The sequence below is a fragment of the Aricia agestis genome, chromosome 21 (genome assembly GCF_905147365.1).
Source record: "Aricia agestis chromosome 21, ilAriAges1.1, whole genome shotgun sequence".
In the NCBI taxonomy this organism is placed as follows: Eukaryota; Metazoa; Arthropoda; class Insecta; order Lepidoptera; family Lycaenidae; genus Aricia; species Aricia agestis.
Genome location: NC_056426.1, coordinates 9,477,360 through 9,503,889, shown reverse-complemented (window position 1 = coordinate 9,503,889; position 26,530 = coordinate 9,477,360). Strand labels below are relative to the sequence as shown.

At 37.7% G+C, this 26,530-nt stretch overlaps 3 protein-coding genes across 4 annotated transcripts; 1 reads left to right on the top strand and 2 right to left on the bottom strand.

The window, feature by feature from the left end:
• The first annotated feature begins 305 nt into the window (after window positions 1-305).
• LOC121737808 (26S proteasome regulatory subunit 10B) lies at window positions 306-11,679 on the top strand. Its single transcript, XM_042129516.1, has 9 exons — window positions 306-462; window positions 851-970; window positions 1,670-1,806; window positions 2,096-2,194; window positions 3,571-3,720; window positions 5,390-5,513; window positions 9,015-9,225; window positions 10,234-10,399; window positions 11,431-11,679. Exons 1-9 carry the CDS (start codon window positions 378-380, stop codon window positions 11,506-11,508), a joined length of 1,170 nt encoding a protein of 389 aa, XP_041985450.1. The 5' UTR covers window positions 306-377; the 3' UTR covers window positions 11,509-11,679.
• On the bottom strand, window positions 9,625-20,085 carry LOC121737807 (TGF-beta-activated kinase 1 and MAP3K7-binding protein 1-like). 2 transcript variants are annotated; one of them, XM_042129515.1, is made up of 8 exons: window positions 19,866-20,085; window positions 19,076-19,210; window positions 18,347-18,452; window positions 16,545-16,706; window positions 15,547-15,649; window positions 15,182-15,338; window positions 13,948-14,485; window positions 9,625-9,658 (listed from the first exon to the last, which is right to left on the bottom strand). In XM_042129515.1, exons 1-7 carry the CDS (start codon window positions 20,000-20,002, stop codon window positions 13,948-13,950), a joined length of 1,338 nt encoding a protein of 445 aa, XP_041985449.1. In that variant the 5' UTR covers window positions 20,003-20,085; the 3' UTR covers window positions 9,625-9,658. The 2 variants fall into 2 exon arrangements, with proteins under 2 accessions (XP_041985449.1, XP_041985448.1); XM_042129514.1 differs by lacking the exon at window positions 9,625-9,658 and having other exon boundaries at window positions 13,705-14,485.
• Window positions 20,086-22,178: 2,093 nt separating this feature from the next.
• LOC121737810 (transcription factor BTF3 homolog 4) lies at window positions 22,179-23,225 on the bottom strand. Its single transcript, XM_042129518.1, has one exon. It carries the CDS (start codon window positions 23,048-23,050, stop codon window positions 22,541-22,543), a length of 510 nt encoding a protein of 169 aa, XP_041985452.1. The 5' UTR covers window positions 23,051-23,225; the 3' UTR covers window positions 22,179-22,540.
• Window positions 23,226-26,530: the final 3,305 nt, after the last annotated feature.

Below are 26,530 nucleotides of genomic sequence, written 5' to 3'. Positions count from 1 at the left end.
CGGTGAAATTGGCCTTGTGAAATACTTATATCTTGGTATCTAAAGTATTATAGCAAGTATTAGGAAGAATGGCTTCATATTATGAAGCCATTTTTCCAAATTCTTGATCAAACTTCAGTTATTTTTTCCTATATTCTAATCTTTATGTCCAACTTGCATGGCGATCAGGAAAGCTATAATATGATACGAAACTGCCGACTAACCAAAATTACTAGCCTAATCCTTTACGTCTGACGGTCTGAGTCGAGTGTCGACGAGCTGTAAAAAAAATAACAACTGTCATCGCTAAATGTCAACGTCAAATTTTCTAAAAGTCATTGTGCTGGCCGAGCGCTAGCATTTTTAATTTAGAAATTCAGTAAAACAAATAATTAAACATGGATTCTACACGCGAAAAAGCGTTTCAGGATTACCGGAAGAAACTGATGGAGCACAAGGAGGTGGAATCCCGGCTGAAGGACAGTGAGTTTTGATCGACAATTTCCACTTTCTGCCGATTCATCTTACTTTTGTATTGTTTATACTTGAATTCAGATATAAATCGGTATTTTAAGGCATTTACTAAGCAAATACACGTCAAAATTTTACTCTTTAATATAAAAAATATAATATTGCTCTCTTGATGACTAAACTTTCAACAAATTCATTTGACTTACCTACGGTAAGTGAGATAACAAAGTTAATAAATTATACATTTTATAATGTTTATGTGTGTAATACACACATAATTTAATGTGTAACACACTCATCAGTTCAGGCATAATATTAATTATTGTAAGAAAGTTCCTAAAAGTGATAAATTTTAATCAAACAAAGGACATGGTTTTACCCATAAAATTTACATTTTCAGTGCGAGAACAGCTGAAAGACCTGACAAAGCAGTATGATAAGAGTGAAAATGACCTCAAAGCTCTGCAAAGTGTTGGTCAGATAGTTGGGGAAGTGCTTAAACAACTGACAGAAGAGAAATGTAAGTATCACTCATGATTGATTCTCTGTACCAGCTAATATAATATAATTCAGAAAATCAATGGTTCTTGAAACAAATCGGCATGTAATTTGCTCCTGTATGTAGGTCCGACACCTGCCTATGAATTGATTTTTTCAATGGTACAAGCCACCATGCAGGAGTTTTTTTTTCAATGGCAGTTGGAACGAAGTTCCTTATCGCGCGTTCGGAGTCAAGCTTCGATAGGCTAGACAGAATAATATTTGACCTCAACACTTTTTTATTAGTACCTGCATGGTAGGGTCAGAGGGTGTTAATAGTATTCCTGTGCATCAACTAGATGGTGTTTTTTGAGAAGAAAGCAGAAACCGACGTATTGTTAGTATTCCTGGGTATATATATATAGGTTTTTTAAACATAAGAAATAACTTCGTTCCATTTGGGTGTCAGTTAACATCTCTCAAGTTTTTTTTTACTGACACGGCTAAGAGAGGGGAGATATTATTAGTGTGGGATATAAGTTCAATCATGTGGGATACAAGACCCGACCGAGTGAGGTGGTATGCTCGGTCAGGCCGGAGCCCATGTGATACATTTCAGCTGTCATATAATATATATTGACGCGATAGTGTGATGCAGGAATGTTAGGTGAATTGTGGGTACTACCACATTAGTGTTAGTTACCTAAGGATAATAATAATATATTTTACACATTTCCAGTCATCGTCAAAGCTACAAACGGTCCTCGGTACGTGGTGGGCTGCCGCAGACAGTTAGACAAGAACAAGCTGAAGGGTGGAACTCGTGTAGCGCTTGATATGACCACACTGACTATCATGAGGCATTTACCCAGAGAGGTATGTCCAATTTTCACTATCAAAGGTCCTGGGGCCGTACCACAAAACTGTTTTGAGACTCAAACAATGACACAAAAATGCCAAGTCCTGTTCTAACAAATGAGGAATGACGTTGTTTAGAGCAGGAAGTGGCATTCTCTTTCAATTGTTTGAGTCTCAAACCGGTTACGTGGTGCCTGGTGTCAGGATTTGCCATAAATTTTTGACATGTATTGTAATTTTTTGAAAATGAAATTATTTGTATTAGTTAATACTACAATATTATAACCACACTCTTGATAATATGCAGGTTGACCCTCTGGTGTACAACATGAGTCACGAGGACCCCGGAGACGTGACGTACTCCGCCATCGGTGGGCTGCAGGAGCAGATCAGACAGCTGAGAGAGGTAGGTGCTGTGTAAAGGTACCGTTTGGCAGCGGACGACATGAAGCAACCACAGACGATGTATCGTCGCGACACTACTGGTTTGTATGTATTTCTACGAAATACCCTGAGCAGCTAGTGACACTTATTCATAGAAATACATAGAAACAAGTAGTTTCGCGACGACACGTCGTCTACTGCAACTTCATGTAGCCGGCTTCGAACTTGTACCTTAACACTTAAATTATTTTCACTTCTTATTTAACCAAATAAAAGTATGGTCATATATAAAATACAGCAACAGAAAGCCCTGATAGGTTTATTCATAAGACATTGCAACTTCATTCATAGTTTGAATATGATGGCAGTTCATATTGGCAAAATGTTATAGCCAAAGTGAACTGCCGTCCTTTTCCAGAGCAAAAAGTGAAAGTTGTTTATTGTACTATCAAGGAAGTTGATTCCTAGGCAGATGGGAGACCTACGTATGTACGTAATGTGTTATGTCAAACCCAACTGACAGATCACAATTAACCATTGATATAAGTAAGAAACTATAATATTAACATTAAATTGACATGATACGACCAAATGACGTTGGTCTGTCAAGTTCAACTGCCTAGGAATCAATTTCCTCGATGGTACCTCCAACTGTAAAACTTCCGAACCAATTTAGATGAAATTCGGTTGTTGATACTTAATGTGTTGCGACAAAAATAGCATTGTTTTGATTCCTAAAATACTTGTAAATATTATATAAAAATAAGCATGTAACGTGTCTAAATAAAAACAAGAATTTATTTAGACATTTTATAGCATAATCAAAATCAAAAATATTTATTTCCAAATAGGTTAACAAAATTAAAACTTTTAGAACGTCGTGTCTACATGAGGCCTACCACCGGTTCGGGAACTACCCCGCCGAGAAGAACCGGCGTACATATTAATAATAATAGTAATAATAATAGCTCCCACACCGGTTTTGGTGACGGTGGCCGGTTTCATTGAAAATAGGCCAGCTACGCAGGAGCACTTGGGTACTATAAAATTTATAGTACCCAAGTGTGTGCGCAGTACACAAGAGCACTCTCTATTCATTTACTCTCATAACCCAGTGGGACGGAAGACCGACATGACTGGCGAGAGATCAGGCGCAGGACCGACTTTTTACATGCCCATCCGACGAATGGATCATCTTACTTGTCAGACAATCAGGTGATCAGCCTGCATTGTCCTAACCAAACTTGGAAATAACATGTTTCCAACGCAGGAATCCAACCCACGACCTCCGAGTCAAGTGCCGCGCTCTATACCACTAGACCACGGAGGCGTACATATTATTATCATTACAAAAATTACACATATTTTATCAAATGTATGAACTTGATTGATTTCCAGGTGATCGAGCTACCCCTTCTCAATCCGGAGCTGTTCGTCCGTGTTGGCATCACACCTCCGAAAGGCTGCCTGCTGTACGGTCCCCCCGGTACCGGCAAGACGCTGCTGGCTAGGGCGGTGGCGTCGCAGCTTGATGCTAACTTCCTGAAGGTACTTTTATGTCCATAGATAAAGTATCATAGTATAGATGTAGTCTTAGCCCGTCATCGTGTGGCCATTTTGTGCTTATTTTCATACAAGTAGTGTGCGTTTATTTTCTTGAATATTTCTATTTGTCAATTATTTCGAAGCACATTATGATACAGGAAAGAAAGTCAATTAGTTTATGATATCGATTAACTATAGTTCAAGTGATGAGAATCCGTAAACACACGTAAAAAGCTATGCAATTTTTATAGCCAAATTATTAATTGATGTGATATTTTTAGCACTAAGGCATTATATAGCACGAATAAAGTGTTAATAAACTTATAAAATATCTTTTTAGCTTACAAAAATACCCATACCGAAGCCCAAAAAACGTTCGTCGTTACCATCGAGGAAATTGATTCCTATGCAGTTGACGGACCTACATCATTTGGCCGGAATATGTCAGTTCAATATAAGTTGTGATCTGTCGGCTGGGTATGACATAACGCGACCAAATTACTTAGGTCTGCCTTCTGCATAAGAATCAACTTCTCTGATCGTACAATATCAACCCTAGGCGGTCGATAATATCACGCAATACGTGATATTAACAATAAAATTGCTTGTCTAGGGGCCAGCTAACGTCGAATAAAAATTTTTCTTTACTGTCCATGCTGGTGCTGCTGTCTAGTGTTAAAATATAGATTTTTTTATTTATTTATTAGAGTCAACAAACAGTAACCAAAGTGCCATCGATTGTGTTGATTCCTATGCAATTGACAGACCAACGTTATTTGGTCGAATATGTCAATTCAATGTTAATTGTGATCTGTCAGCTGGGTTTGACGTAACGCAACCAAACTACTTAGGTCCCCGATTTGCATAGGAATCAACTTCTCTGAGTATACAAATCAATCTTATTAACTGTGGTACCAACAACTTTAACTACAAATTACTACAATATAATGAATTAAAACAACGCACTCAGTAAAGGGGCAGATGTAGACAAAATATACAATAAATAGAAGATAAACTATAGATATAGCATATCCATACAAATCATAATACAAAATATGATTTCTGATTTGTAGATTTAAGAGGATACACCAGGGGCTAGAGAAATGAAAAAAAAGTACGTGTAATATCTATAGCTGTCTCCCTTGCCTCAAGCCTATACCGCAGAAAACGATAGAGACAACTGCAAAAAATCAACGATTCGTTGTCCCCTGGTTCCTTCTCCAAAACTTAACCGATTTAAGTACTTTTTTCACTAAAGATTAAAGAAAGGTTTGAGCTGTGTTCCTATGTTTTGCTTTTTTTGTATAATCTAGCCAAATCCGTTTTCTGGACGTTTGAATACAGCGGAAAATCTGGCCATTTATTTTTTTTTGGGGTTTTTGAACGTTCATATCTTATTTAATAATTAAATTATGAAAAAAAGAAAAACATAGGGACATTGTATTAGTGGCCGTAGATATTCAGGAAAAAAAATATAATTTTACCAGCATTATCCAGGGAGGAAACAGGGGACAGCGTTTGTATGGAAAAAAGGGCGGTGTGGACTCCTCTTAAAGAATTAAACGATAAGTACATAGTGTCTAAACTGTACTAGGTAGTTAAGCCTATACTTAGTAAGTAATATTGTAATATATCCTACTGTATCTTAATTCTTTACGTTTTCTTTCTCCAGGTGGTATCCTCGGCTATTGTCGACAAATACATCGGGGAATCGGCCCGTCTCATCCGCGAGATGTTCAACTACGCGCGCGACCACCAGCCCTGCATCATATTCATGGACGAGATTGACGCCATCGGTCAGTTACACTTAATAGTTACTCAATTTAAGGACGCTATCACATTTTTTTACAAATATCAGCGATTTTCAGGTACCATTTTAAAGAAATCGGAGTCACACTGCAAGGATATTCTGGTTTCAAATGAAAGATAATATATTCAGATGAATATATTATCTCCACGTCTACACGTGGAGATAATGGAGATATATTTTTATAGCCGCATAAAAAATTTTTGTATGCGGCTATAAAAATTTTATGGTGTAGACCATAAAATTTTAATAGCCGCATACAAAAATTTTTACATACATACGTTTTAACCATCATAATAATCGCAAAATATTTAAAAAATGGGGTTTGATATGATATGATGAATACATATTTCTTAAAAGAGTATACAAATCCCCCATACTCAATATATCCCCAATTAGTCCCCCATACGAATAGCTAAATATTTTATATAAAAATAAATAACATTTCTATTTATAAGAAAAATAAGAAACACTCTCAAATTTCTTCATACATTTTCGCCCTATCAACAAAGCGGAGAGCGTCGTAACCGCCACTGTACAAGGCGCGCTGATATGAATGTTATTTTAATGTCCTTAACGTCGATATTCGTACTGACCTGCTAATTTTTTTTATAATTTTTGTGATAGCGTCCTTACTGGCGCCAGGAGACCTGGCACAGCGCATAGCAATGCTAAATGTCACTATATGACATACCTAGGTAACACTGGAAATGTTTAGAAAATGAAAAACAGCCTAATGTAGAAAGTTGCCAATACTTTTATTGTTTTTAGAAGTAATCTCCGTTCCTCTCTACACATCGTCACATTCGATGGAATCACCGAAAAAGCAGTGGGTCCAGTCTTCCTTAGGGGTCTCTTCTGTGGCATTTTCGTACGCTTTAATCGCATCTTCAGGGCTCGTAAAGCGAGTACCTCGAATTTTATCTTTATTTCTTGGGAATAAATTAAAGCCGCAGGGCGCCAGGCCAGGACTATATGGCGTATGACTCAATATCTCAACACGTGCCATAGTCAAATATTCAACAGTCCGTCTCGCGGAGTGCGCTGAAGCATTGTTGTGGTGAAGGAGTGTCCTGCTTCGAGGGCGCTGCTGTTAAAATATTTCCAAGACGACAGGCACACAGCGATTGACATACCATTCTCCAGTAACTGTCCTTTCATCTTCTAGCACAACTGCCGCATAATTACATTTCCGACCAAGTAATGAGGCAATCATCTTTTTGCCTTGACTTCTTCCTTTCTTTACCTTAGTTGGCCAAACCTCGAAAGGAAACACCCCTTGAGCTGATTGTCTTTTGGTTTCGGGTTCGTAGCAATATATCACCTGTGAGGTTGTCAAATACAGCATTTGAGTCACCGCCGTTAAACTTATCTAACATTTGGCGACATCAGTCCATGCGAAGGCGTTTCTGGTCGTCGATTGAAGTATGGGGAATGCATCTGGTACAAAGCTTCCTGACGCCTAAATATTCATGTAATATTTGTTGAACTTGACTCATAGCAATGCCTAGGCTTGCCCGTATCTGCTGGTAGGTCACTCTTTTATCTCCCTCTATCATGCGTCGCACAACACTAATGTTAACTTCAGTAGTCGCTGTTAAGGGACGTCCCTCACGCGGATCATCAGTGAGATTGCTACGTCCACGTTTAAACTCGTTAAGTCAATTGTAAATAGTGACACGAGGTGGGGCTTTATTATGAAATGGTAATAGCAGCCTATCAAAGCTTTGTTATTGAGTAAGCCCACAACGAAAGTCATAAAAAATCATTAACTGAAAATTTTCTGGCGTTAAGTTAATTTTCACGTGTAACAAGAGTTAGATTTGCTGCCAATTCACCAAAACAAATGACAAATAAATGTAATATACCAGATTATGTTACCAAAGAGTTCTAAAATTGTAATTTAAAAAAAGTTATCATTAGTAATGTTTCTAACTAGCTAATTCTAAACACTTTCAGTGTGACCCACGTATAGCTACAGGTTAAGTGAAAATTTCAAGTGGTGGGCAATTGAAATTTTCACAAAACCCTCAATTATATGTATACCCTCGAGGTAATTAGTAATAGTAATAACTTAGTGCGACCAAATGACTTATAATAATAATAATAATAACGTTTATTTGCAAAAACATGGTAATGACAATATTAGATGGTACAATGAGAAATAGAGCTCATGTTTTGTCGGATACATCTCGACGTGCAAATATTGTGGAAATAAAAGTTACATTTAATTTTCTTAATTCTTTGACACATAATATTTAGTTGCAGTTAGTTTTTATTATTCATAGGTTGCAGTACAATATTGTTAGTAAAAATTATAATAAATTAATCAAATGTCAAACAGTACAACTATGCAAAAAATAAATTAAAAATTGTCAAAATGAAATGTTACTTATAATTATTACAATATTATATTATCATCATTAATAAAATCGTCAATGGTATAATACATTTTGGCTAATAGTAATTGAAATAAATTATTTTTAAATTTGTTTAATGACATTTTTTTTAAATCGTTAGGTAAGTTGTTATATATACGGATAGCCATGCAGTATGCATTTTTAGAAAATAGAGCTAGCTTCTGGTCGGGAATGCACAAGTTTTCACGTTTCCTACCTCGATATTTAGAACAGTCCTTGTTTTTAGCAAATAAGTATATATGTTTATAAACAAATATAGCCGTTTCGTAAATGTAAAGACAAGGCAAAGGCAGTACATTCAACTTTTTAAACAGCGGCTTGCAACTGTCCAAATACCCTGCGCCGCATACAGATCTTACACATTTTTTTTGGACCTTGAATGCTCTAGTAGTATCGGTTGAATTGCCCCATAGTATAATTCCATACCGTAGAGTTGAGGACACATATCCGTGATAAGCAGTCAAGGCAGCTTGTTTCGATGCAATTTGTCTTAATCTATTGAGAGCGTAAACAAACCGGTCCAATTTTGTTACAATAGTGTCAATGTGAGCTTTCCAGTTAAGGTACTTGTCAATAGTTATTCCCAAAAATGTTGTCATATTAACCTCCTCTATTGAATTAGTTTTGTTGTTTATATTACAGGTGATGTCAATTTTATTTTCTTTTTTATTTATAGATTGAAATTTTATAAATTTTGTTTTCTCTATGTTAATATTTAAATTATTATTATACAACCATTTAACTATTTTGTTTAACTCTTTAATTGCGATAGTTTTTAGCATATTTTTATTTTTACATTTAACTATCAGTGTTGTGTCATCTGCAAACAGTATACACTCTTAAGTCCCCTATCTGCCTAGGAATCAACTTCTTTAATAGTACTTTTTTAATTAATCATATAATAAAATAAATATTTTAGAAGGGCTCCCATACAAAAATCCTTCGTGTAGGAGACCTTCTCGCATTTGGCCTTATGAATAGATAATGTCTGGATTAGAGCTCATTATTAAACTATTACACATTGCATCTTAAATTTGATTTTCTGTATAATTTGAAATATCTCAATTCAGGTGGCCGCCGTTTCTCCGAGGGCACATCAGCTGACCGCGAGATCCAGAGAACCCTCATGGAACTCCTCAACCAGATGGACGGGTTCGACTCCCTGGGTCAGGTGAAGATCATCATGGCGACCAACCGGCCCGACACCCTGGACCCGGCTTTGCTCAGACCTGGTCGCTTGGATAGGAAGATTGAGATCCCGTTGCCTAATGAGCAAGCCAGGTTAGTGTTGTCTATAGAAATACAAACAAGACGGGATGAATATCGTCCTAGGCGTCTTGAAACCTTTTTTACCTCCTCCAATTACACTGCTGAACCAATTTCAATAAGGGTTTTTTTTTATGAAATAAGGGGGCGAACGAGCAAACGGGTCACCAGATGGAAAGCAACTTCCGTCGCCCATGTACACTCGCAGCATCAGAAGAGCTGCAGGTGCGTTGCCGGCCTTTTAGGAGAGAATAGGGTAATAGGGAAGGGTAGGGATGGGAAGAGAAGGGAATAGGGGAGGATAGGGAAGGGAATTGGGCCTCCGGTAAACTCACTCACTCGGCGAAACACGGCGCAAGCGCTGTTTCACGCTTTTTTCTGTGAGCCCGTGGTATTTCTCCGTACGAGCCGGCCCATTCGTACCGAAGCACGGCTCTCCCACGTATAAATTATATTTGCCACCAGGTGTCGCTATGTAGCCTTAGGGTCAAACTGCTGTCGTATGTCACGATATAGCTGTCATGTGCCACGCTAATGTGCGTATTTGACAACACGATAGACCCCAAAGGGCCAGGCCACAACACTGCGTTGCGGCGTCGTATCGCAAAAGCAAACTTTGAAAAGCAATGTAGTTTTTTTTTTTAGACACCGCAACGCAGTGTTGTGGCCTGGGCCCGTACCACGAAACGGTTTTTAGACTCAAACAATCGTAGGAGAATGTTGCGTCCCACTCTAACAAACGTGAAATGACGTTGTTAGAGCAGGACGCGGCATTCTCGTCAGATTGTTTGAGTCTCAAAACGGTTTCGTAGTAGGCCTACTGGCCCTAAGGGTTGATTCAGACCGCGACACGTCGATGCATTTCTAAATTTATATGGATTTGACAGATTCGCAAGACGTTTCACGTAATTGAAATCTGTCAAATACAAATGTATGCCACGCCCAGCCCAGCAGTGGCAACTAGAATATTAAACACTCTCATTATTATGTAATAAATTATCACAATATTATTTCTACTTCCAGACTGGAAATCCTGAAGATCCACGCGTCGCCGATCGCCAAGCACGGCGAGATGGACTACGAGGCTGTGGTGAAGCTGTCGGACACGTTCAACGGCGCCGACCTGAGGAACGTGTGCACCGAGGCCGGCCTCTTCGCTATTCGTGCCGAGCGGGAGTATATTGTGCAGGTATGTACCATCGAGGAAGTTGATTCCTATGCAATTGACAGACCAACGTTATTTGGTCGAATATGTCAATTCAATGTTAATTGTGATCTGTCAGCTGGGTTTGACGTAACGCAACCAAACTACTTAGGTATTTGCATAGGAATCAACTTCTCTGATAGTACATAAGAATATAAAGTGCGAGTATACCAACTGTATATAGTTTAAGTACAAGATACTATTAGAGAAGTTGATTCATAGGCAGGTGGTGGACCTAAGAGGTTTTGTCGGGTTTTATTAAAATTATCAAACCCAGACTAAACTTCTCGGCTAATATTGACTTGACATAGCACAACCAAACAATATTGGTGAACCAAAAAAAATTTTCTAGGGAACATAATATTCGAGTCCAAGATTAATAATATTTATTTTAAGAAATGTCGCAAAAAGTAAAAAATTCAATGTGGTACTTTAGTTGAAAAAGTTGTAATTTATGTTAAAAAACAATAAATTTCAGTAAATAATCGTAATTTTAAATGTTATACCAAGTTTCGGTTTCGGTTTCGGCCGAAACTGAGAGTAAGGCCGAAAGTTCGGTTTCGGTTTCGGCTGAAAAATCAATTTCGGTCGGATACTAACTTTAGATTTTATATAAGTCCCCTGTATATGTAGAGTTCACTGTGAAAGTAGCAGCGCTGGAAGAGTAACTTTTTTTAAACTTTTGTATGGTCAAATTCATGTGGCTGATGCTCCAATACAAATCAGAAAAAAATTGCTCTTTTAGCACTGCAGCAGCGGTTCTCACGGTGAACTCTATAATAAGGGACACATACAAACCCTAAAGTATTGTTACTTAGTTTTGTTACAACCTGTATATTATACAGTAAGCATCTAAAAACTTTAACTTAAATATATGACTTGATATTAATTACATTGAAATTTACAGCCAGCGTTGTCCCTTTTCTTTTAGTCCGGTGTTAAGTACTACGACTATTTTATGGGAGCCAAATTCCAATTTTACCCTAGTACCCAACTGATGTGGTGTATATTTTCAGGAGGATCTCATGAAAGCGGTGCGCAAGGTTGCTGACAACAAGAAGTTGGAGAGCAAGCTGGACTACAAGCCCGTTTAAAGCATTTTAGTCATAGTCAAGTTAAGAGTTATACGCTGATTCTGCTATTCAAGACATTATTACAGTTTCGATACAGTGGTTTGGTTTAAACCGACTAGACTTTCTGCGTGGCTCTGTCCACAAAAATAGGAAATTGCTCGTGAACCTTACATTTTCCCGCAAAAAAATGGCTTCCTCGTGGTCTACTCTATAACGTGTTATACGTGGGAGAGCCATGCTTCGGCACGAATGGGCCGGCTCGACCGGATAAATACCACGTTCTCACAGAAAACCGGCGTGAAACAGCGCTTGCGCTGTGTTTCGCCGAGTGAGTGAGTTTACCGGAGGCCCAATCCCCTAACCCCTACCCTATTCCCTTCCCTTCCCTACCCTCCCCTATTACCCTATTCCCTCTTAAAAGGTCGGCAACGCACTTGCGGCTCTTCTGATGCTGCGAGTGTCCATGGGCGACGGAAGTTGCTTTCCATCAGGTGACCCGTTTGCTCGTTTGCCCCCTTATTTCATAAAAAAAAAAAAAACATCTGAACCAAATTACCAGTACATAAAATTAAGTCAAGCAGTTCGTAAGATTAACGCGTTCGAATAAACTCTTCAGCTTTCTAGGGTACCCAAAGGGTAAAAACGAGACCCTATTACCATTACTAAGACTTCGATGTCTGTCTGTCCGTCTGTCTGTCTCCAGGCTGTATTGAGATACTCAAGAACGGCTATAGCTAGACATCTGAAATTTTCACAGAATATGTATATTTGTTGCCGCTATAACAACAAATACTAAAAATAAAATTAATATTTAAGGGGTGGCCCCTTACAGTACAGAAATCACAATTTTTGGGCTATTTTTGCTCTATATTGATACGGAACCCTTCGTGCGCGAGTCCGACTCGCACTTGGCCGATTTTTAACATAAGTATAGATAGCAAAACAAAAAAATTTCAAAGTCAAACACGATCTAGTTGGTGAAAACTACAAAAATCATTCGACATATTTTGTAACTGCTAACACTTGTGAAATTAATATTTTTAATTATTCTGCTTTACGAGTTACGACAGTATCAAAACTGTATAGTCTGTCAAAAAAGTGAAGAAATTAAAAAGTGGCAACATCATAGTGTCATCCCTTTCAAATCAATCTAAGAAAAAAGGGATGACACTACGATGTTGCCACTTTTTAATTTCTTCACTTTTTTGACAGACTATAATTTTGGATTGAACTAGCAGAATTGACGTAGTGAGTTACATCGATAGAGATACTGGATGTTGGGATTGAACAGTAATCCGAAACTCAGTCATCTGTATGTATGTAAATCAATAATCTGTACCCAACCGCTAATATGAATACACGATAACTGATAAGTATACTATGAAACAATGCAGTTAAGATTGCTTTAGAATTTTACCGTGTATCTGTACTAGTGATGATATTTTATAATAAACTATATTGTAACTTAATGTTGGTTTAATTTAAGTCTATCTGAAATTATATCTATAAAGAGAAGATAATACGGGAGCCCCAGAACATTTTTTTATTACTATCAAGCTAATGTTTTGTGAGTAGCTTCATTTTGATCAGACGAACAACATTTTTATTTGCGAAAAATCTCGAAAGTGGTAGCCAACAGAGATAGAAAGGATTTCATAGTTTGAATTGATGGTCCTAAAATATGGATTGTTCTATTTGTTGGACAATGTTACTCTTCTAATTTTTTTTAAATTTTGTTATTGTCGCCAAAACTCAAGAACGGCTCAACCGATTAGGCTTATTATTTCAGTCTTGAAATATTCGTGTAAGTCCAGGGAAGGTTTACATTAGGAGTTTATTTTAAGCGTCATTTCTTTTTATTTTAAAAACAATATTGGTGTTCGTCTCTTGTCATAAATCTAATATGTTTGTAGGAAGTAAAATCCTTTGTAATTTGCTTAATTTTTATTTGATATTTTAAGGCACCTTCTTAAGTTTTTTTTTACATTTTTATCCAGAAAGAGTTTTCTGCTTTTATTTATTTCAGCATTTAGCCTCCATATCAACATTATTATAGTTATAAATAAGTGTGTGTAACTTACAAAAGTCAGTATAAAATCACTACTTAGGACCTGTTTCAGCACTTCTTGATAAATGACGAATAGGCTATCCACAAATTAACTTGACAGATCAAGTATGGAGAATCTATCAAAAAAGTTGTGAATAGCCTATTCGGCACCTATCAGGAAGTGGTGAAACAGGCCCTATCTCGCAAGTCGCAACTCCCAATTTATCACACGGGACGGGACCTTACATTTTCCGGGTTATTCAAATCTTCATCGATTCAGTAGTGAAAAGGTAACAGAGAGAAAGACATACTTTATAATACTATTAGTATGGAAAATAAATTATGTAAATACAAATAAATACAATAAAAATTAAGTACATACTTCTCATATAATATACATCTTTGGATCATAATTATTTAATAAAACCCGGTAGAGTGCCATTTTTCCTCGCTTTCGCCACATTTTCATAATAACAAGAGAAATCTACATATCCCTTAATTCTCCTATCCCTATCGTAAGGCTGACTCGGATAGATATCCGACGATTCGATAGATCGATTCGTATCAATCGATCGACTATCGATAGACCGATTCGTATCCGATTGCTCGTTCGAAAAATCGATTTCGTTTAGTAACGTATTTGATTTTGACTGCACTATCGGATTGAATCTTACATTCGGTTTGACTTCGCTTTGTATGGGTGGTAAAAAGTTGAAATTTCTTATTAGCAGTGACGTATGAGTATTTGGTTTAGGAGTTAGGTTGTTTTTGACGCAGTACGAGACGAATTCTTCTTCAATTTCCTGTAGGACCGTCTGGCTGGATTTCCTAAAGTCCGTCTGCTTACGAAAGTTCTCTACTATGGTTTGGACGAGTTGTTTGTTCGTCTGTTCGTATCCTTTCACTTCTTGTATGCGTTTGTATACCGCCGCGCTGACTAGGACTAGGAATCTGAAATAAGACATTAGCGAAATTAATTTAAGCTAATGAATAATGTTCGAAATATTCCATAAAGGCTCAATTAACATAGCAATGTTGCGATGCGATAAATTTTTAAAGTTAAGCGTTTCGGCAGCTTTTACTGCCGAAACGATTATTGATAAAACCAGCCTCAAATCCGAAGCAAGCAGCCTGAAAGGGGCATATTGCTACAATCTCTTATTTTGACGTCCAGTCGGCACGTGCCGCACGTTGACAATTTAATCTCATAGAAATCATGTTCAATCATGCTTGTGTACTGTATACGTACACATATTTTTACACACAGACGTAAACCAATTTCGGTTTCGTTTGACAGCTCGAGATTGTTGCTCTATTCCGCTAGGTATATTAACTTTATGCTCTCAATGCACCTAATATAAAGAAGTTTCGTGTAGGACCCAGAAAAAAAAATGGGGGCATTGTGTTAAGGCTTGGGGGTGCTTTATTTTATCTGGATGCATTTTAAATTAAAACAAGGGGGACGCTAAAACATATGTAATTTGTTCTCAAAGTGGGCAGTAGACGAAATAAGTTTGGGAACCCCTGCTTTAGACCAGCTCTGGATTTATGTACAGGCCATGGCCCATGGGCGGCAGCGTCCTGTGGCATCCTAGGAGGGGCGGCAGAGTTCTTACATAAGAGTTGATAATTTTACAACAATGTCACCTGCACGACTCATCCAACGGTATGGGTCCGTGTATCTCGGGCTCCGCTAGCACGGGCTCCGAGGCGGCCGCGCCGAGCGACGGGAACGCCCGGTACAGGCCCTTCACTAGGTAGTTGCCGAGGCAGCGGGTGCCGGGCTGGTTGCCGAGGTATTGGGCTGTGGAGAGAGAATATATGTATTGCACACACACTTCGGCAATATAGTGCCAAGGGAGCAGGTTCTCGGCTGGTTGGCGAGGTACTGAGCTGTAGAATAAACGTTATGTATTGCACACACACTTGGGCAATATAGTGGCTCAGACACATTGTAGTTGTCACTCGGTAGTTGCCGAGGTATTAACTATTAAGTTATAAATGCAGCTCACCATTCCTCAGCTTATTGACGTCCAACCCAAGCTGTGATAGCCGTAGAAGCTCATCCTCGTTGTGTAGACTGTGGTCTACAGTTAGCTGTACCACTCGTAACACCTGGAAAAATGAATGAACGAATGTATGAAATATTCTTTACTGGGTGACGCCGAAAATACGTTTATCGCGCGGGAACCGTAAATTTTTCCGGTATAAAAAGTATCCTGTGTCCTTTCCCGGGACTCAGGTATCTCCACACCCAGCTAGATTGGTTCAGCGGTTTGTGCGTGAAGAGGTGACAGACAGACACACTTTTACAATATTTATAGTCTGGATGCTGTTAAGCTTTTGTGTATTAACCTAGAATTTTTTTTGTTGGGTTATATTCAAAATGATCTAAGAACATGACTGCATTCATAACTAAATACGTAATTTTTTTTCTGAGATGATACACAAATGCTTAACGGCGTCCAATTATAGTAACTACATTCTCTGAAATAAGTATTTTATTCATCTAATGCCGCGGCCGCATATGCGTAGTGCTTCACGCTAAAACCGATACTATTGGACGATCTGCGGGGCTAAAATGGTCGCTTTGGAGAATCATATATTGAATCATAATATGATTCATTTTTAAACTTCACTTTGCGTGCAATTCATATAGTGATTCGCTTCGATTAATGATTGGTCGCCGCGCCCGAGCGCTGCGCGAGAGACCAATCATTGATGTCAGCGAATCACTATATGAATTGCACGCAAAGTGGAGTTTAAAAGTGATTCGCTTCGATTAATGATTGGTAACCGCGCGCGAACGCCGCTCGCGGGACCAATCATTAATCTATGTGAATCACTATATGAATTGCACGCAAAGTGGAGTTTAAAAATTAATCATATTATGATTAATTATATGATTCTCCAAAGCGACCATTTTAGCCCCGCTGCGCGTATCGTCCAATAGTATCCTCTCATAGCACGAAGCTTCGGACGACAGACGCAGGTGCGGCCTGGCCGTTACCGAGTTGTCATCAGTCTTGCACAGCAACGCCCTCGTCTCGCCAACGTTGGCGACATACAGTCGGTCGTTGTGAACCAACGCTAGGGCGACTGTCGCACCACCAGAGAGGTGCTGGTCTATCTCCTTCAACCGGAGTAATATGTTGTCGCAGTTTTGGGATATCTGGAATAGGTTTTAAGATTATTGATCAATGGATAAAGTCTCCAAAAAAGATGGGATGAATTATGTAATATCTGGTAATTTAAAGATTTTGATAGTCAATAGCTATGTACACACTATGCAATTTCCTCTTCAATTTTCGTCATCATCTTTTTATTCAACTTTTGTTTGGCATATTCAATAATTGAATGCGTCAAAATCCACCCGCGTTGGTAAGAAAGGTGTCATAGCCTCGCAAGCATGCCTCACGTGCCATGTTGACTGCGCTATAACGCATGCCCTTGATGAACAGAAAAAGGCACAGTGTGGACAAAGAGTGTTGGAAGCATTTGAAAAAAAATAATTTAATCTTTGTAGGTTAATTTACATTGAGGATTGGTGTTGTATTTTTAAGATATTGATTCAAAATTCGGCTTTAATTTCTAGTTTCTACATACGAAAATATGTATGTCATTGCAAGTTCTTGTTTTACCATATTTGTGTTGCTACAAACTTGTTATACCATACATAAAAATAATATTTTTCATTTCTAGAACCTCTAAATGATTTAGAAATGATTGGATGTTTTATTTTCACAATATTATTGCAAACTATGTCCTAAGACCTAGGTATTCTTGGATATTTGTTACAAAAGTGGCTTTACTATCAAGTTCAAAATATTGTATAACTATAACATCTATAGCTGTTTTTACAAATGCCCTCAGGCAATGTTTAGCTCATGGGCGGGCAGCTGGAAGATAAAATAAACGTAAATTTTCCTGGCAAGTGGGAATTAAGAGGAGTCCACACCGCACTTTTTTCCATACAAACGTTGTCCCCTGTTTCCTCCCTGGATAATGCTAGTAGAGTTATAATTTTTTACCTGAATATCTACGACCACTAATACGATGTCCCTATGTTTTCTTTTTTTTTTTCATAATTTAATTATTAAATAAGATATGAACGTTCAAAAACCCAAAAAAATGCCAGATTTTCCACTGTGATCAAACGTCCAGAAAACAGATTTGGCTAGATTATACAAAAAAAAGCAAAACATAGGAACACAGCTCAAGGCTTTTTTAATGTTTAATGAAAAAAGTACTTAAATCGGTTAAGTTTTGGAGAAGGAATCAGGGGACAACGAATCGTTGATTTTCTGCAGTTGTCTCTATCGCGTTCTGCGGTATAGGCTTGAGGTAAGGGAGACAGCTATAGATATTACACATGCTTTTTTTTCATTTCTCTAGCCCCTGGTGAATCCTCTTAAGAACGTGTTACCTACTCTGCGCAAAATGAAGTGTTGGAAACTAAATATATTTTCAGTCAGATTAATAAAAGTCAATATTCATGACTTCTAGTTTCAATATACCAGACCTGAGACCAATCTTCTCGAAAATCTCCCTAGCTAAATATCTGGGTATGCCCATGAGCACCGGCAGAAATAATTTTCAAGGGGTGCAGATTTTAGTTCTCTTTTTTTCTTGTCTTTTTACTTTTTGCGAACAACAGTGACTATTTACGTGAAGAGAATACATATAGTGCAAACTATCTTTGTACGGCAATCGGCATGGTAATAGGCTTTCTATTTCAATAATGCCTGTTGATCCCAAGATTCCCAAGGGGTGCAAGTGCACCACCTGGCACCATGTTAAAGCTAGCATTACCTGTGTTTCATTCAACGTCTGCAGTCTATATTGCAAGCTCGTTCTCTCAGCTATCATACCGTCATAGTTCTCTATGTATGCCTTTTCTACTGATACAAATGCATTACTGAAAACACCAAACAAAATATTATATATTAAAGTTTTATGAATGAATTCCTTTAAAATATTGTACTAGGTGATATTGGATATCTATATTGTTAATAATATTATAAAGTAAAAGCTTTTATTCAGTGCAAAATTTGACAAGGAAAAGAAGAGTGTTCCTGTATTTTTCATAAAATAATGATAACAAAATGTGATATAACTGAGTAGATATTTTGTAATCTTGTCATTTCTTTAGACCAGTGGTCCCCAAACTTTTTTTCATGCGGGCCTCAAACGTGGTTTGGTCTTGGTGTCACGGGCCGCAACAAAAATTGTTAGGGTTAAAAATAACATTCTTCAAAATTAACAATTTAAAAGTGAAAATAAAAAATCACGACTTTCACGACAACTTTACATTATTTTACCGGTGGTTGTAAATTTAAAAATGATTTAACATCACGTGGGCCACAAATAAAGTCCCGGCGTGCCGCGGGTTGGGGATAGCTGCTTTAGACTGATATGACCCTCTTTAAATAATAAAGATAGACTTTGTCTGTCATATTATGCCTTTTCCAATGTACTTATATACTTAAATATTTTTATTTAGAGGGAATAACAATATTTTAACTTCAAACTTATACTAACCGCAGTCTTTCTCTGATCTCGTCTTCAGAATTATTAATGGAGGGTGGTGGGAACAGCAACTCTGCAGCCATCCTCTGCATGATAAATCGAGCTGCGTCAAGGCCATTATGAGGCTCGAAAACTCCATACAGGCATCTGAAATCACATTATGTAACTTCTATATATATAAAATTCAAAGGTGACTGACTGACATGGTGATCTAACAACGCACAGCCCAAACCACTGGACGGATCGGGCTGAAATTTGACATGCAGGTAGATATTATGACATAGGCATCCACTAAGAGAAGATTTTGATCAATTCCACCTCCAAGGGGTTAAAATACGGGAGGAAAGTTTGTATATAACAATACTTCTTAACGCAAGCGAAGAAGCAGGCAAAAGCTCATTTATGACTATGCAGCTAAGATGAAAGAGGCAATGTTTGGTTCTTAGGTCTCATTGGTGGGGACTTGAGCAAGGAGTGAGCAGAGCGAGTGCGAGTATACTGGGACATATTATTGGTAGATCAGTATGTATATTTGATTAAACAGAAACATGTTTATGGTAGCGAACTTGTATATTATTGCTAAGTATAGTACTCATTCGCAGATTAGCGCCACCAGTTTCAGCGAGCCATCTTAAAGTCGTGTGTGCCTTACAACTGACTCTCATTACTCAGCACTATGTTTGATTGTTAGTGACTTTTAACTCACAGTACAAGAGTATGAGAAAACTAATCCCACCGCTTATATTATGGTATGTTGTTAGCATATAGGATCTTGCAAAGGTAAAATAGTTATTTTACTCACGAATTATCCTCCGTCTGACAATAAAAGCAAAGATAGTCATCGTTGGAAGAACTACCACCGCCGAGTTGTGAGAAATAAGAGGCTACACACGTATTTTTACACTTCGGCAAGTCGTCGGTCCACGGCCTAGCGATCATTTTAACGATATCTTGTTATTGATTTAATTTTTAAGCCCGTCTTTTAACAAAAATTCAATATTTATTTTTAACACTGGAAGGACACAAATGTTTTTGTTGAAATCTGACAATCAACAATGACATGTGTCACAGCCCACAGGTCAATGTAATTTTTTTTAAACCAACAAAATAATATGCCAAGACTATAATTTTGCTATTGCTCAAAACTCAAAAGTACATAAAAGTAATTTTTCTTCCAAACCGAATAAACAAATTATTTTTAGTTTTATATTTTTTACCAAAAGAAGCATAATTACTGATTATACTCATATCGGCTTATTTCTAAATAACTTACAAGTTACACTCATATAATATACAAGATAGCCTCCGGTATACTCCGGTAGGAGTATAGTGTTGTGGTGATAGCTAACTGATAAGTGATAGCAGATAGGCTACCCATGGGCTACCGCCTACCCAGTAGAGTACTCAGAATACAAATTACTCGCGGAGGTAGAGTACCCACTCGGCACTCCATTAACATTCTATATAGTTTGTGCGGCACTCCAACCCACTCCTCCCACGCACGCATGTTGGTATACTTTTAACGAATTTTAACCAAACCATACGAGGAAACAACTTGACCGCACTCGATAAAGTTGGTCTCACGCTGATATGACTAATCGGATTTTTATCACCATCTGTTACCTGAGTCACTGCTACCAAATAGCGGCGAAAAATTATTTGAAAGTACTAAAGTATCGGAATAGTCTCAGAAGGATTGTATTTAGGTACCAATATACCTAGTTGACCCGATGAACTTCGTATCACTTCCCTCTATAATATTATAATAAACCTCCCCCGGACTTTCATGAACAATAATAATTCAAGACTGAAATTAGTTAAGGTTCAGCCGTTCTTGAGTTTTAGCGTAACTGACACGTCACACAATATAGGTAGGTAATTCATTTTTATAGATTAAGGTACTTTACAGACTTACAAGTTACTGTCTGCTATTTGCTATTTTACAGTTTGCTAATCATTAAATTCTTGACTGACTGTACTTACCTAGAAAACTTTAATTACCTACCTAACACTTTAATGATGTAACACCCTAGTGAGCCTAATATGCTACCCTTTTCACCACAAATGGCCCGCCACACATTCCCATCACTGTATCTACTGTCGCCAGGATCGACAGCGATATCCAACCACGAAAACCTCAAATGAAAACATACAAGTACTATTATTTATATTTCCGTGTGTCTATGGCATCATAATAATATACCTCGTAAAATATATTATCCTACAATTCATCATCAACATCAGCTGTCGTGGATTTCTTGTTTAGCTTTCCATTAACAAGTACTAAGTAGAATTACATAAGAATCAGGCTGTCCTTGCACTCACAAGTTACATTAGCAAATTACTTAAGGACAGATCCAAAGTCCAAATGTGCAGATGCTACTATGCCTAAACTAGACATACCTATAGTTTGTTATACCTTTAGGCCTCTTACACCTATCACTTTAAGAATTACTATTATAGAAACAGAGGTTTTATAATTCTGTATAGATTGCAGATGCAAAGAATTGAGAATGCTAAGGAGACAAATTATATCTACTTATATTGATTCTTTCTGTAATACCTCGATTGTGGGAATCCCAGACACAATTATAGATTTTTAATAGTTATGAGACAGCCGAGTGCCGCTTGGGGATTGATGGGTGAATGCCTATTTAGTTTTTGATTCATCCATTAACAGTTAAGTCAATCAACATGCGATTTATGAAGCTGAAAAGTTTAAATGGCATTAAATATTTAAATTCTATTGTACATAGGCAATAGGCACCTAATACCTATGTAAAGGAATAAATTTGCATCAATATTAAACATAGTAAAATAAAGACTGGCTACAATTTCATAAGGAACACCTGTCATAGCACTGCAGATGTCTAAAGACAGCGACATTTGCTTACCAATTATTGACATGCCATTATGAACCAAACGGTAAACAAATTAGGTATTATATTCCTAAATTTCCTAATATTCCTGAAAGGTAAGATTATTAGGTATTCCTAGAAAGAGTAGTCAAAATTAAAGTTATTATTTACAAATAATATTAGGAAAAAAATAGGAAGTGTTGACCACCAAAATTTTTAACTTTTACCCGTAAACAGAGATGAAATAAAAGTCTATATTTGGAATAAAGTTTATGTCATGTTTCAAACATAACAGTGAACCTTACATTTATACATTTTGCAATTTTTACCATTTTTTAATATACAATGTTCTCTCTCTAGAGTTACTGTGACTAAATTTATTATAACCTATTTATATTAAGTTTTTATTGAGACAAAGCAAAATTGTTTCGAACATAAAAAAACTTCATTAAAAAATAGTGTCGTTACACATCTTATAAATATATCTGCACGCTGGAGGTTAGTGCTGCGAGGAACGGCAATATGGACTCCGTCACCGTTACCCACTAAACGTCTATGAACTCAAATTGGACACCACTTCGGAACGGGGCGAGCGAAATAAAAACTATTATGGAGCACTTTAGTCGACTTTCTTGTCCACGGCTTTGGTTTCCTCCTTTTTGTCCTTGTCGTCTGAGACTACCTCCTTGGCCTCCTGTTTCGCGGCTTCTTCGAAGTTCCCGACGAGATTGGGAACGTCGTCGTCCTCCTCAAGGGGCTTAGGGGGGGCCACGCTCGAGGCGATCTTTTTCAGCTGGTTGAGGCCGTCGGGCCCGAGCTGACTGAGGATGCCGGGCAGCATCTCGGCGATCTGTTTGTTCTCCCCGTGCCCCGTGATCGCGAAAGTGTTCGCGGCGAGCGAGGCCTGCGCTTTGGGGTTGTTGAAGTGTATCACCGTGCCGTCCTCTTTGATCATATTTACCTCCTCTATCCCAGGGATCGTGTTCACTGAGAGCTTCTTGAGGGAGGACTGCAGTTTCTTATCGTCGGTCGCGGCCGTCGCGTGGACCACCTTCTTCTTACGCCTCGGGGTGCCCTTGCCGCCTATGCGCACTTGTGATTGTAGTTTCTTCAACTTTTCCGTGTTCATTTTGTCGTTTCTGTACGTTACACTTGCGAGGAGCGACGCGACGCACTTTTTAGTTGTGTTTTATTAGATATTTAGACGCAAACACTACGGTTTTCCATGTAACTTGATAGTACACACGTGTTTTGAACACCGGTTAGTTACAAAGGGAAAATGGTGGATTTTCGACAAGTTATTTCTGAATTTTGACGTCACGCAGTTGGTACTACTGCAGAAAAGCCGGTCCATTTTACGCAGGCAAAGTTTTTCTTGTAAAAATTTAGCAACGTATTAAAAATTTACTGTAAACAAAATCTATGTTTTATCTTATAAAATTGGTGAATATAATTTTTAAACAACACAAATAAGATAAAAACTCCTAATAGGTGAATGTTGTTGTATTTTTTTTTTTTAACTTTTAATACTTCTTTTTTTATTTAATTATTTTACAGCTTATTGTTTAAAAATTTTATTGAGTTAAAATTTTTGAAAATAAGTTATTTATTATAACATCTTAAACATAAAATTTAGTAAAACGGAATGTTCTTACTTACAAGTTCCACAAATGGAACATAGATAGCGCTTTTAGTCGAACATTTTGTTGATTTGTACAACGCCTAGATGTCGCTTTATCAATCAAAGCCTGCAATGCGTCATCTTAATTTCGACGTAAATAATGTAGATGGCGTTGAGAGCCTCAAAATTTAAATTCTAATAATTTAAGTACTGAATTTTGTTAATATTCAAAGCTCCATACATTTTCAGCTGTTAAACTCGTATATTTGCATTGTTTGAAAATTAGGAATCTAAAAAAATATCTAAGATAAGTAGGTATTATCATGACGCCCGCAACTCCGTTGCGCCAAAATTAATTTATCGCGTCGGAACCGTAAATTTTCCGGGATAAAAAGTATCCTATGTTCTTTCCCGGGACTCAAAGTATCTCCATACCAAATTTCAGCAAAATCGGTTCAGCGGTTTGGACGTGACGAGGTAACAGACAGACAAACTTTCGCATTTATAATAATACGAGCTTTTGCCCGCGGCTTCGCTCGCGTTAAGAAGTATTATTATATACAAACTTTCATCCCCTATTTGAACCCCTTGGAGTTGGAATTTATCAAAATCCTTTCTTACGGATGCCTACGTTATAACATTTACCTGCATGCCAAATTTCAGCCCGATCCGTCCAGTGGCTTGGGCTGTGCGTTGATAGATCACTATGTCAATCAGTCAGTCACCTTTGAGTTTTATATAAGCAGATTTACACAACACAGCACTTATCCGTTCAAAATTATTTTACCCCCGAGTTTGTATAAAATTACTCCCTAGCACCTCAGCATAAAGGTCAAATTAGAGGCAAAACAGATTGTAAAATAAACATTTCGTTACCCGCTCATAAATATTTAACTGAATTTACTAAATGCACTTCGAAATTGCTTGAAACGAGCTGTCAGCGCGATCGCTTCGCGCCATCTTAAACATGACAGCTATTAATGTTTCCGAACGCGTCGATATGATTCAAATATCGAATTTGCTAAAACGCGCCAAACACTTACCGCGCGCGATGACAGATGTACGCTCGAGTGGAAAAGTTTAATTAAAATTAGGGTGACTTTTTGATGTTGTTTTAGTTTCACGCCCTTGGGGGAGTAGGGTAATGAATAGAGGTGTTTTATTTACGTTTGTCAATGCCTGCGGGCATGTGCTTAGTCATAAAACGTAATAATAATATAGATCATAAATAAGAATACTAAAATGCTTCGCCTATCACGGCTTAGAACCTACCCACAGAAAATAAACGTTACCGAACATGAATTAACGAAATAAATAAGTCCACACTGATATTATAAATGCGAAAGTGTGTCTGTCTGTACTCTGTCTGTCCGTCTGTCTGTCGTCCGTCCGTCCGTCCAGTGAAGAGGTACCTAGGAGTTACCTCTTCACTCCAAAACAGCTGAACCGATTTTGCTGAAATTTGCCATAGAGATACTTTAAGTTCCGTGAAAGGACATAGAAAGTATCCTATAAAAAAAAGGATTCCATGTAATATTTATAACTAGATAATAGTATAGCTAGATTATGAAGTATGTAATGGGGGGGGGGGGGGGGGGCAAATCCTAAACTTTGAATTCGTGGTTTTTAACAAAATATGAGCAAACGCACTGAGATTAAATGCCTCTCACCCCGCAACTCTCTTCACTCCTATATTTTTTATTAATACGGTAGGTAATTGCTCTTAGGTTGTAAAGTGTGAGTCCACTCATGTCTTCAGTTTCTTAAACTAATAACACTATGTACGCTTTTATTCAAATATATTTTTAAAAACACTATGAATATTAAAGTTGGTGAGAAATAGATAAGAGATTTCGTTTGATTGTATACTGTTTAAGAGATATTATAAATAAAAATTTAAAAAATAATTCTGCAAGGCTAAAATGGCCACTTTGATTTTTCGTAGATATTAATTTATTTTAACCACTTTCGTGCGCAACAGTACAATGAGTAATATACTAATGCGTTTATATTTAGGCAACTTTAGCTGATCATTACTTTTTATAATCATATTTCAGAGTCTACTCATATTCGGGCTCATAAAACTTATTTGTGTCAGTTTATTTTGAGACTAAAAGATTGCCTCATAAAGTCGTTATTGAAAAAAAATGAGTAAAACATGGATTTTTTCTGCGATTCTTTACGCGCGAAATGAAATAGTGCGTTTTCCCGCAATGAAAATTCTTCCTAGTCGTATCCGCATGGCTGGAACGTGCCGTCAGCAGCCTTGACAATCGCGTCTGTCCATCGTGTAGCCAGTCTGCCTCTGCCTCTTTTCCCCTCTAATTGCCCAGCTAGTATGAGACTCTCAAGATTATTAGGCTCCCGGCGGGCTATGTGGCCAAAAAAGGTAAGTGATCGTTGTAGACAAAGCGTGGACAGGCGGGTGGTAATTTTGTTGCTGAAATATAGACGTGTTGGTCCGGTGTGCGGTCCAAGGGATGCCGAGCATTTTGCGCCAGCACCACATTTCAAAAGCGTGAAGCTTGGCTCGAGTACGTGCTTTTAGTGTCCATGTCTCGGAGGCATATAAAAATATTGAAAAGATTAGGGAACGCATTAGTGTTATTTTTGTGCTGCGATAGATGTTCTTATTCTTCCATACCTTTTCTAAGCGTCTACCCTATAATTCTCTTCCCTACCCTCCCCTATTACCCTATTCCCTCTTAAAAGGCCGGCAACGCACCTGCAGCTCTTCTGATGATGCGAGTGTCCATGGGCGGCGGAAGTTGATTTCTATCAGGTGACCTGATTGCTCGTTTGCCCCCTTATTTCATAAAAAAAAATCCCAGTTGCCAGAAAAATTGACGTTTATTTTATCTTCTGGGGGCTAGCTGCCTGGGTACGCCCATGACATCAGACAAGAGCACTCTGGAGTGCAGGCAGAAGTAAAGACGAAACATGTTTTTTGACCAATAGAAAAATGTGTTGACTATGAATGTTTTTTTT

Bases quoted from the DNA above. Each gene is read 5' to 3' on its own strand.
- LOC121737810 (XM_042129518.1), bottom strand. From the start codon at position 23,050: ATGAACACGGAAAAGTTGAAGAAACTACAATCACAAGTGCGCATAGGC.
- LOC121737808 (XM_042129516.1), top strand. From the start codon at position 378: ATGGATTCTACACGCGAAAAAGCGTTTCAGGATTACCGGAAGAAACTG. The intron at 2,195-3,570 runs GTAGGTGCTGTG...ATTGATTTCCAG, and splicing joins AGATCAGACAGCTGAGAGAG to GTGATCGAGCTACCCCTTCT. The intron at 3,721-5,389 runs GTACTTTTATGT...TTCTTTCTCCAG, and splicing joins TTGATGCTAACTTCCTGAAG to GTGGTATCCTCGGCTATTGT.
- LOC121737807 (XM_042129515.1), bottom strand. From the start codon at position 20,002: ATGATCGCTAGGCCGTGGACCGACGACTTGCCGAAGTGTAAAAATACG. The intron at 18,453-19,075 runs GTTAGTATAAGT...TGGTGTTTTCAG, and splicing joins GAGATCAGAGAAAGACTGCG to TAATGCATTTGTATCAGTAG. The intron at 15,650-16,544 runs GTAACGGCCAGG...TCATTTTTCCAG, and splicing joins GCAAGACTGATGACAACTCG to GTGTTACGAGTGGTACAGCT.